Raw genomic sequence first — 10,924 nt, forward strand, 5'->3', positions numbered from 1 at the left:
GATCCCAGCGCTTGGGAGGCTAAAAACAGGAGAATCACTGCGAGTCCAAACTATGTAGTGAGACCCTGTACGCCCTGTACTAAATAGAAAAAAAAAAAAAAAAAAGATTGATCTAGTATATGTCCTCTACATTTTTTGTTAAAATTACTCCTAGAACTGGGCACAGTGGTGCACACCTGTAATCCCAGCATTTTGGGAAATTGAGGCAGGAGGATCACAAGTTCAAGTCTCACCTGGGCAATTTAACAAGACAGTGTTTCACATTAAAAAATAAAGGGGTGCAGATAGAGTTCAGAGGCAGAGCACCATTGGGTTTGGTTCCCAGTACCACAAAAAAGTTACTCTGGAGCATTTTATGTTCCTGTTGCTTTTATGAATGAGATGCTTCTTTCTATTAATTTTCTAAAAGTATAGCTATAAAAAACTCTTGTTTATATTTGTGCTAACTATTATGTCTCGTCACCCCCTCTCTTCCAGAGGTCAGCTGTGTTGGCTGTGAACATGGTCTCCATGTTGATATCACTTGCTGTCTTCTTTTCCAAACCATCATCAATTTACTTCCAACCCTAAATTTGAACATTTACACGCCACTATCATCTTTTCTCATATTCTGTATAAGGCCTGTATTATTATTCATTCCATCAATTTTTTAAAAAATTGACTCATTAAAAATAAATTTGAGCTGAGCACAATGTTGCCCAAATGTATTCCCAGCAATTCCTGAGGCTAAGACAGAACTGCTTGAGTCCAGGGGCTTAAGACCAACCGGGGCAACATGCCAAGACCCCATCTCAAAAGTACATAAATAAGCCAGACATGGTGGCATGTGCCTGTAATCCCAGCACTCTGGGAGGCTGAGGCAGGAGGACCACAAGTTTGAGTCTAGCCTGCAAACCCTGTCTCTAAATAAATACATAAAGACAAGGATGTAACTCAGTACAAAGGCCGAAAGCAAAAACATTTAGCCTTAACTTGTGCAGTAACATCCATGAAATAACAAGTAGCCCAGTGTGCTGGTTATACTTTTTCTATTAGGAAATATATATATATATATATATATATATATATATATATATATATATATATATATATATTTTTAAAAAACAAAGTTTTAAAAAATGCTTTCCATACCACTTTTTAAAAAAATCGCTTGCATCTTCTACCACATTTAGGAAACTGTTCTAGCAGGTAACAACGCTTCCACTGCTTTCACATTCTGCATTCTTTTCAGAGTCCCGCCAAGCTCCCTTTCTTGTCATTTCACCGATGGATGGCTGTGGCTCCATACTCCAACCTCTTCTACGACCAATGCTGCTCCTTCATCCCTGTCCCACTGATGTTTCATTTTGGCCTCATCTTGCAGCTGTCCCTTGCCCTCCATTCTTCCAAAAGGCCTCCCTGTACTCCTTTGGCAGTGGACAGCCTCCCTGCAGGCTTCCTGGGGACCCCTCCGAGGACCAGCATCACACTGTAAGGCCCATCTTTCTGAACAAGCACTCCTCGCTGCCACCACTTAAATGCATTCCCAGAATCCCTCTCACCTGCTTTTTCATCAGTAATTGTGCTCTGACCTTGGGACTTTCCCTGCCCTCTTCTGCACCAAATCCTCTGTTTCTTTTTTGTGGTGCTGGAGATTAAAAACCTCCTGCCTGCTAGGAACGCTCCACCACCGGGTTACGTCCCCAGGCCTCTTACCTGTCCTTTAGGCTCATGTTCCCAGGAAGCCTTCTAGGAGGCCCGCAGCCCTCTCCCTCTTAGTTCTGCAGCACTGTCTGTCAGGGAGGCTGGGCTTGCAGGGTTTCCTCTCCCTGTGCTGACTATAAGTACTGATGACAAACTTCACTTCTGAACTCTTTCTGCAGCAGGGCAGTGCCAAGAACACATCAGATGCTCAATAAACAGTGACCCACTGCATGGTCACATACGCCAAGACTTCCCTCAAACCCCGCCTCTCCCTGTGACGGGCCTTCTCTGCACACCCCTCCCTGCCACCTCACAGAGGCAAGACAGGAAAGAGAAGCAAGAGTAAAAGGAGAGTGGGGGTTGGGGGAGAACACACCCGGAAATATAAGCAGCCAGCTCTAGGATCATTAGTTTTTTAATATATTATTCTGAAAAGAAAGGAATTAAAAAAAAGTTCCTGACAGCTCTTCTGTTTTTTTTTTTTTTTAATTTAAATAAATACCCTGCCTATCCCCCCACCCACTAGAATTTCCCTCCATCCCCACATCCCGCCCATCCCTGGCGCTAGACCCTGACCCTAGAACTAAAGAAGATGCCTGTTTCAGAGCAGGCCTCACTCACTACCAAATTCTGGCAAAATTGTAAATACTGTACTGTAAAGAGTTGGTGGCCCTGGGTGGCCCGAGCCCCTCCCGGCTCCCTCTGCTCCCCGGATGAACATCTCCCTCGCTGTGGGGCAGGCGTGGATGGCGGGCCCTCTGGCATCGGCAAAGGGGAGAGGGCAAGCTTGGCCTTGATCTCCACTCCCCACTCAGGAGTGGGTCAGAAGGGCCCAGAACTGCCCTCCAAACTAAAATAAATAACAAAATAAATACCCCTCCCCGAATCCCGGCTCTCAGTCGAAGAGCTACTTTCCCACTGGCTCTAGTCCCTCTTCCACCTGACCCACCCATCTGACCCTTCCCTCTTTCCCCTGCCCACTGCCACCTCTGCCCTGCCCTTTGTCCTCTCAGGAGGAGGGATTTATCATGATTGGACCCCCAACAAGCAAACCCCATCTCCCTCCTCCTCAAATATCTTGGGGTGCTATGGCACCCCAAGCCCGGATGGACCTGGCAGGCTCCCTGGCCCCGGGGGGCGGGGAGGGGGTCTACAAGGGTGGAGGGCCGGGCTTTCCCTGGCTCTCTCACCTAGTCCTTCAGTCTGTCGGGCCAGCCAGGCCGGCCCGTCCCCTCCCAGTCCAGGTACCCGGGCCGGCCCGCCCCCTCAGATGGCCGTGTCCCACAGGACCGTGTGCTGCCGGCGGCAGGGTGGGGTGCCAGACTTGCGGGGCTCGGGGCCCCGCCGCCAGCTGGGGAGGATGGGCATGCTCTCCTGCTTGCAGAGGCCGCGGTCCGGGCGGTGGCGCGCCTTGATCTCCTTGCACACACAGCGCTTACGCTCGATCACCTCTAGCAGCTTCCCATCGCGCTCGCGGGCTGGCGGAGGCGGCAAGGGCAGCGGCAGCGGCAGCGCAGGGTGGGTCTGGAGACGGGAAAGATGAGGGGTCAAGGACCTCAGGCCTAGCTTAGCATCGTCCCTCAGAAACAAGCCCTTTCGTCCCCCTTAGCCGTGAGTGGGCATGGGACAGAGGTCCAGCCCCTTGTGTCCTTTTCCTATCCCAGCGCTTGCGTGCCAGGCTGAGCCTGTTTTGCCCTGAGGAAGGGCAGGCAATAAGATAATTAAAAATCATCTTCCCCTGACATGTATTTTTCTAAGTGGTCCCCCAGGGGTCTTTTTAAAACAAGTTATCAAAGGTGCACTGCTGTTGGCTAGCAGTGGCCTTGGCTGATCTCCAAGCTGGGCCTCCTTCCCTAGCTTTTCTGCTTCTGTTTTGGATTGAACCAGGGCTTTGGCTCCGAGCTGTATCTCCAATCCTTTTCTCTTTCTTCTTTTTTTTTGTTGGAACTGGGGATTGAACTTAGACCCTTGCACTTGCCAGGCAAGCCCTTACTCTACTGAGCCATCTCCCCAGACCCCAAGAGTGCTGAGATTCCAGGTGTGCACCACCATGGTAAGCCTTTTTTTTTTCTTTTCTTGTTTTATTTTCGATGGAACCAGGGATTGAACTCAGGACCTTGCACTTGCCAGAGAAGTGCTTATTCCACTGAGCCATCTCCCCAGCCCCCTTTTCTCTTTTTCTTTTTGAGACAAGGTTTCACCCTGTAGTTCAAACCAGCCTTGAACTCATTATGTAGTCCAGGCTGGCCTTGAATTTGTAGTGATACTCCTGCCTCAGCCTCCTGAGTGCTGGGATTACAGGCATGCTTACCCAAGCCTGGGTTCCTCTGCCTATTCTAACCAGCCCCACCCAGGAGGGTTCTCAGACTCCTCGCTGAGTTTCTCCAGGTCTCCCATCAGTCTGTGCCAACCATACTGGCTCAAGCCCCAGCCAGCCCGAGCCCTTTCCTTTCTTTCCACACCCAAGCCTTACCTAGTCCTTCACAGATAAAAGAAAGCCCACACCTCACCTGGCTCAGGGCATCCCTAGGCTGGCTGCAGGGCCGGGGCGTGTGCAGCGCAGCCTGGCGGACTCCTGAGGTAGAGGCTGAGCGCCCCAGACGGTAGCCTCCTGTGAAGTCTACAGCAGAAGAACCAGCGATGAGCAGAGGGGCCTTGGGTGCCCCCCATTCCAGTTCCTTGAGGAGCCCTCCCAGGGGCCAGCCTGCCCATGCCTCATCAGAGGACAGAAGGAGATGGAGGCATGGTATGATTTAGGGCCCTGGACACGGATATTGATAGGCTGTCAGGATAGGCCACGCTGGACCCTGGGAGATGCCCCCAGTCCACCCCATCTCTGTAGGGTGCATATGGGCAGGGCATCACCTCCATTGCGATGGCAGGCAGGGAAGGTCTGGCAGGGTATGGGCAGCGCGGTGCGGCTCCCTCGATCATGGTGGATCCTGGCCAGCAGGCCCTCTGCCCCCTGGCTCCGCACTGGGATCCCCGATGCCATCAGGCCCCTGTCCTCACGCTCCACCTTGCCTGGACCCTCGGAACTGCCATTCCAAGCCCGGGCACCGTCCTCGACCTCTGCTGGGATGACAAGGAGAGCTCAGTGCCTGCATGGGAAGGGGATTTTCCATTCCTCCAGCTATACACAAGTCACAACCCTCTTTCTGCAGTACAGAAGGGACACAGTGTGGCAGGCTACCTTCCCTCCACCCATTGCTACCATTCCCTGTGGTGGAAAGTCATATATACTCATTACTTCCAAACCTCTTTTCCCAGGTCAGAGTGGTAGCCTCTACTAGCTTTAGCTTTTGAGCCCTTCCAGCTCCAGAAGGGCCAGAATGACCTCCTAGAGACCAGAAGTCCTGTTCCCAGTAGGGACAGCATCCCAAATCTGGAGCCCAGAAAGGTGGAGGGGGGCAGCAGGGGGAAGGGCTGCATGTGAACTAAGCTCATCTCTGAGAGTAGGCCTGGCAGAGCATTGCGTTGCCAAGCAACCGTAGGGGCCTCCCTCTCCTTTCCCTCCAGTCTGGATGGGTTGCCATGGTAATAGCTGGGAGGCAGCTGTGTTTAGCTCCTAGTGTGCGCACACTCACAAACACACACCCTTGCAGCCTAGGAAAGGGAGGGGCACGGAATAGAGCAGGACAGGCCTGATTCAAAGTCCGGATCCCAGATCTTCCTGCCCCCTCAACATACACAGCATGCCCCCCACCCTTTCTCTGCTGCCCTTCTCCATCTTTCTGGTCTCCCAGGAAACTCCCTCAGTTGAGGACAATGGGCTATGACTTCTAAGCACTCCTCCCAACATTTCCCCAAAACCACCCCCCGTACCCCCCACATGCCACTGTCTACCCCTCACTCACTGTCCAGCTCCTTTGCCTTTCTCCCTCCATAGAGGACCTTCCTCTGCAGAGCCCAGCCGGCCCCAAATGTTGTCGCACCTATGTCTTCCTCTTCCTCTTCTGGCGTCCCGGCACTGGCGATGACATGGGCACAGGAGATGCTGGCAAAAGCACCCCCGTCAGTCCCTTGCTCCTGTAGCTGGATCTTGACCATGGGGGATGGGGCCCCCACTCCACAGCCCTTATTCAGCACCCCCCCAGCCTTGAGGCTCTCATAGGCAGGGGGTCTCTTGAGTCCAGCTGCTGTGGCTGGGTAGGTCCAGAGGGGGGCCAAGGGGCCTGCAGTTGGGTCCGGAAGGCTGTGAGGGGAGGCCAGGCAGCCACGGTGGTGCAGAACCCCAGCTGCTGTGCCCATAGCCCCGCTATGGGGGCTGGCCTTCCCTGGCACAGGGGGCCTCGAGCTGGCGCATAGCATGCCATGGAGAACTGAGATCTCCTTCTCTGTCTTCGGCTCCCCAACACCTAGGGGTGGGCCAGCTGGAAGGACAGAGTGCGTGGTCACCTTGACTGCTGAGTACACCATGGTGTAAGACACGGCCTTGTCCTTGGGGGGACCGGGGAGCAAGGCAGCTGGGGCAGAGGGGGCTGCCGGCGCCCCCACCACCTTGGGGCAGATCATGCTGTGGGAGTTGGGAAGCTCCCGTTCCCCCCGGGGCTGGCCAGAGCCCTGGGGTGGCAATGGTGTTGAGTGGCTCCGGGCTCTGCCCGATGGTCCCAGCAGCAGCAGGTTGGCGGCAGGAGGCGGAGGCGGCGGGGGTGGCGTCTCCCGCTCTCTTGCAGGCACTTGGGGAGCTGGGGTGGAACCTGTGGGCTCCTTGGAGTGGCAGAGGACCGGTAGCCTCGAGACCCCGTCGCCGGGGGTTCGGGAAGCGGACTTGGCTTGGGGGAAGGCCAGGAGTGGAGGGCGGTGCTGGAGGAGGTTAGGGAAGGGCGGGGGGATTTCACAAGGAGTAGTCTTGGTGGGTGTCCCATCCCTCCGGCTCGGGAGGGCTGAAGCTGGGCGGCGCTGGGGGTGGGGCTGAAGGGCGTGAGGCTGGTGTGGAGGGGAGGTCGAGGTCAGTGGGGTGGCCCCATTGGTGCGGCCTTCTCCTGCCTCTTCGGGCAACGGATACTTCATTTCCTCATAGATGGCCTCACTCTCCTCGGAGTCTGAGTCCGCACCAGCTGGGGGGGTCGGGCCCCCACTCCCAAGGGGGGGCCCTATCAATCCCCCTCCACTTCGGCCTCCTCCCCTGAAGACGTCCCCCACCATCTCGATGTATACGGGCTCTTCCTCCTGGGCGCCTGCATCAAGGTCTCCAGCTACTCTGGAAGGCCTACTCAGGCGCTGCAGGGGCAGGTTCCCTCCTCGAGGAGAGGGTGCCGAGGGGCAGGACTCTTCAAAGGAGACAGACAGTTGGGTGTTGGGGCTTCGCCTGGGCTTCTGCGGAGGGACCTTCCGGCTGGACTCTCGGCCCTCTGGGGTGGGTTTCTGTGAGCCTGGGGGAAGGTGGAGAAGAAAATAATAAATTGGGCTTTTAATGAGGGAGGTAGAGAGAGGCAATCCTTTCTGACCTCTTGACCCCCCTCAGGGACTTAGCTGCGGGTTTATTTTTCCCCACGTCCCTAAACTCACAGCACTGTGAGGTGGTTTTTGCTACCAGACAGTCTTTCTGAGGCTCTCTAGAAACTCTCTAGAAACTCTAGCTCCTGCTCTCAATTCTTTCCTACCCTTCTTGGGTCCCTCCAAGGCCATGACCCCTTTCTCAAGGATGGGCTTTCAGAGAATGTTCCCTGCCTTTCAATGGTGCATCTCAGGTCCATCCAAAGGGACCCCCCATTCCTTTTGGGAATGGAACTTTCCACTTCCTTAGCTCTTCCCTAAATGAACCTTCTGAGAGGCCCCCCTGGTCTGGAATGGATCCTCCCAGCTCCCCATCAGGAGGGATCATGGGTATCTCACCTGCTTTCTTGCTGGGGGGTGTCTCTGCCCCTGATCCTGCCATGCTGAGCTTGGTGCTGGGGTGTCTCCGTGGTTTGGCTGGGGGTCTTCGGGTGCTGCTGTCCTCTGTGAGACCCCCACCGCTACCCCCGGGCCCACCACCCACACTGTCCATGCTGCCCACAGAGTGGCAGGAGAGGGAGCGTGGGGCCATGGCGCTGCGGCAAGGGTGAGGGGTGTGCTCCTGAGAGGCAGGCATCGTCATGAAGCCCATCCTGAGGGAGCGGCGCAGCGAGGTGATGTCCCTCACACGGACCGCAGGCCCTGGGCCAGCCCCGGGCCCCGCAGGGCCTGCAGGGGCCACCTCTTTACTGGAGCTGGAAAAAGAAAACCCAGATGGTACAGAGGTCAGGCTTCAGGCCTGGGCTTCCCCACCTCCACCCCAAGGGATGCTGGTAACTCGGTGCCTCCTGGGAAGGAGCAAGAAAGCCTGGAGTTGTGGGGACACTCGAAGATCTAAGGCAGGGCTTTGAGGTAGACTCCCTGGGCCAGAAAAGGTCAGGCATGGGGGTGGTTGGCAGAAATGAGAAGGTGTCTGTGTGTGTGTGTGCCAGGGAGTGTCACTGGGGCTGGCAGTTCCCAGCCTGGGCACATCTAGCACTGGTATAGGGAACAGTTCGCATGACAGACAAATACACCTGCTGCCATGGCCCTGGGCTCTTCTTAGTCACACTGACCCAGGCCTGGCCACTGGCTTCCCCTCCTGTCAGGCTCCTGTGGCCTCCACCCTCACATGTCTCCTTTCCTAGAAGCGGGGTATGCTGTCTGCATCACCACAGCAGCCTCCTCCTTCCTTTCTCCTCCCTTCCTCCCTCCCCGGCTGTCTTCCCCGGCTCACTCTACTCTTTTTCACTATCCCTGGACTTCTGGGGGGGGGTGGTGGTGGCTGGCGAGGAATAGGGGAGAGCTGCTGTGGGGTGGGCGCTCATTAAGGCCCTGTCTACTAACCTTTCATTAGGGAGAGATCGCTGCAGCAATCGCTCTGATTAATCTAATTAACAACAAGAATTAAACTCCACAGTTGAGAGGAGGGAGAAGGGAGCTGGGAGGTGGTTCTGACTCAGGCTCCAGGAGGCTGTGCAGTCAATGGGAAGTAAGGGAAGAAGGACACAGCCTGAGTCCCTCCAAGGGGAAAGACCAAAAGATCTGGGGGCAGTGAGGTGCCCTGGCCCTGGCTGTTCTGCACATCCCCCACCTCAACACACAGCCATGTCACTCGGTCACTTCCCCAACAGAGGAGACTGGGAGGGGACCATGTGGATGTTCTCTGAGGTCTCTGAAATGATCCTGTCCCCGGACCCTGTGAGGGCAGTAGGGCCTGCCCCTTCCAAGGTCAGGTGACAAGGAGCCAGTAGCCTGTCCCACAAGGACAGAAAGAAGGCCAAAGGCAGGAGTGAGTCAGGAAGGTGTGACTAGAGCCCTGGGGATAGGGAAGAGCCAACAGGGTGCTCCAGAGCTGGAAGCACCCCAGGCAGCCAGGACAGGGGTGGGCCAGGTGTCACTATCCCAGCCATTCTGCCCTGAGCACTGCAGTCTGAGATTAGAGATCCCACTGATGACAAACAGGGGCCGTGACCCAGCAAGGGGCCAGCACACAGGTGGGGCACACATCAGGCCAGCCTGGGGCCATCCTTACCTCCTCTTGGCCTCCTCTTCCTTGTGCTGCCTCCACTCCAGCTTGGTTTTTCGGTAGAGGAGGTTCATGTCGTGGGGCAGGAGGTGGGGGCTGGGGGGCCCTGCTCAGTGCCACCAGGCCCGGGGGGCGGCCCTCCCTGGGTCCCGGATCCACTTGTTAGGGGTCAAGTAAGGAGAAGAGGGAGAGGTGGGGTGGGTGGGGGCCAGGAAAGAATGAAAGAGAAAAAGGAACAGAGACATGACTTGGGTCCTCACAGAAGAAAATAGGCACAGAAAACCCAGCTGCCTCTAGGACCCTCCAGACAGACAGACACAGACTCCCGTACACAGAGCCACACACCCTGACAAAGGTGTTCCGCGCCACACGTACACATGCTGGAGAGATCGACTGACACAGATTCTCATCCTGTGTAAATACAGCCTAGTCTACCGTCCAGACAGGCCCCACAAACACACATTCAGACCACACACCTCTTAGCCCGGATCTACAAACAAGAGCACCAGACACACAGGTGGACAGAGGTGAATGCACACCTAGGAGCAGCAAACACACACAGTCGTAAACACCCACCGACACACCCACAGGCTCACGCGGACCTCCAGACACAGAGATCTGCCCAGAACCGGACACACCTACAGACAAGGAGTTATGCCCAGGGCCTACTTGCGTACATTGCACCCCACTGGGGAAGGGGAGCCTCAGCCTTGTCACCCCTCTTTGGGCCCTAAGACTGGGGGGGGTGTCACAAGGGCAATGTGGAGATGCCGAATGAAAGGTGGAGGCACTGAACTGGGCATCTAAAATTCCACCCATCCATCTAACTCCACTCCCTGGCGTCCCCCCCTCTGGTCCTGGCCTGGGCCTCCGTCCACCCCTATTTCAGTTCCCTGGCCCCTCAGTAATGATGCCCCCTTCTTCTCTCACAGATGGTCGCAATCACCTTCCTTCTCCAGGATTTGAGAGAACCCTGGCTTTGCGTTTCCAGTCCCGCCCCTCCATCCCACCCGGGGGTCTCCAGTCTGGCCCCACAGCTACCTCCTGAGCTGCGGCCTCCATACCTGCTCTGCCTTCCCTTCCCCCAAACACACTCTCCCTTTGCGCCTCGGCTCACTTCTCTTCCCCGGCGCCCCTCCTCATTGCCGGCCTCCCCTGCCCCTGTTTGTTCCAAACCTGGCCTGCTTCATTCCCCACTCCATCCAAGGGCCCAGGTTCCCGGGTACCCCTCCGCTCCCCTTGTCCTGCTGCTCTAGGCTTCTCCGCTCCTCACCCCGCCGCTCATCCCTGCCCCTTGTCCCCCTATCAGCGCCTCCCCGCACCAAGCCCCCCCAATTTCTACATCACCGTACCTGGCCTGCCGGGCGCCGGCCCCCCCATGCCGGGCTCCGCCCGGAGCAGGAGGAGGGAGGAGGAGAGACAGAGAGACCGGGGGGGAGCAGAGCTGGGCCCTGCCGCAGAGACAGCCCCGCCTCCGGGTCCGCCCCCAGACCCGCCCCCGGCCCCAAACCCACCCTTCCACACCCTCCAAGGACGGAGCGCTAGCGGCAGAGCGGCCCTTCGCCGCTGGCCTGGGCGGAGGGCGCCTGGGCCGCGGAACCTAAGGGCCAGATGCGGAGCAAGATCGCGGAGTGCCTGGGGTCTGGCACCGGCCTGCCCTGGCCAAGGGGCGTCCACTGCGCGCCCCCTGCCCGGCCGGGCCACACTGGGCTGGGTCTCTAAGGCCCTGGCCGA

General features: G+C 56.7%; 1 protein-coding gene across 5 annotated transcripts; it reads right to left on the minus strand.

Moving 5' to 3' along the window:
- Window positions 1-2,082: 2,082 nt before the first annotated feature.
- Window positions 2,083-10,660, minus strand: Nyap1 (neuronal tyrosine phosphorylated phosphoinositide-3-kinase adaptor 1). Of its 5 annotated transcripts, none has more exons than XM_004630506.2 (7): window positions 10,543-10,660; window positions 9,197-9,348; window positions 7,522-7,877; window positions 5,541-7,058; window positions 4,549-4,755; window positions 4,194-4,303; window positions 2,083-3,207 (listed from the first exon to the last, which is right to left on the minus strand). In XM_004630506.2, the coding sequence occupies exons 2-7, from the start codon at window positions 9,262-9,264 to the stop codon at window positions 2,950-2,952; spliced, it is 2,517 nt and encodes an 838-aa protein (XP_004630563.1). In that variant the 5' UTR covers window positions 9,265-9,348; window positions 10,543-10,660; the 3' UTR covers window positions 2,083-2,949. The 5 variants fall into 5 exon arrangements, with proteins under 5 accessions (XP_004630563.1, XP_023570318.1, XP_023570320.1 ...); XM_023714550.1 differs by having other exon boundaries at window positions 2,247-3,207; window positions 4,549-4,758; window positions 7,525-7,877; window positions 10,543-10,626; XM_023714552.1 differs by having other exon boundaries at window positions 2,247-3,207; window positions 5,619-7,058; window positions 10,543-10,626.
- Between the last annotated feature and the right edge of the window lie 264 nt (window positions 10,661-10,924).

The sequence above is a fragment of the Octodon degus genome, unplaced genomic scaffold (genome assembly GCF_000260255.1).
Source record: "Octodon degus isolate 3935 unplaced genomic scaffold, OctDeg1.0 scaffold00035, whole genome shotgun sequence".
Taxonomy (NCBI): domain Eukaryota; kingdom Metazoa; phylum Chordata; class Mammalia; order Rodentia; family Octodontidae; genus Octodon; species Octodon degus.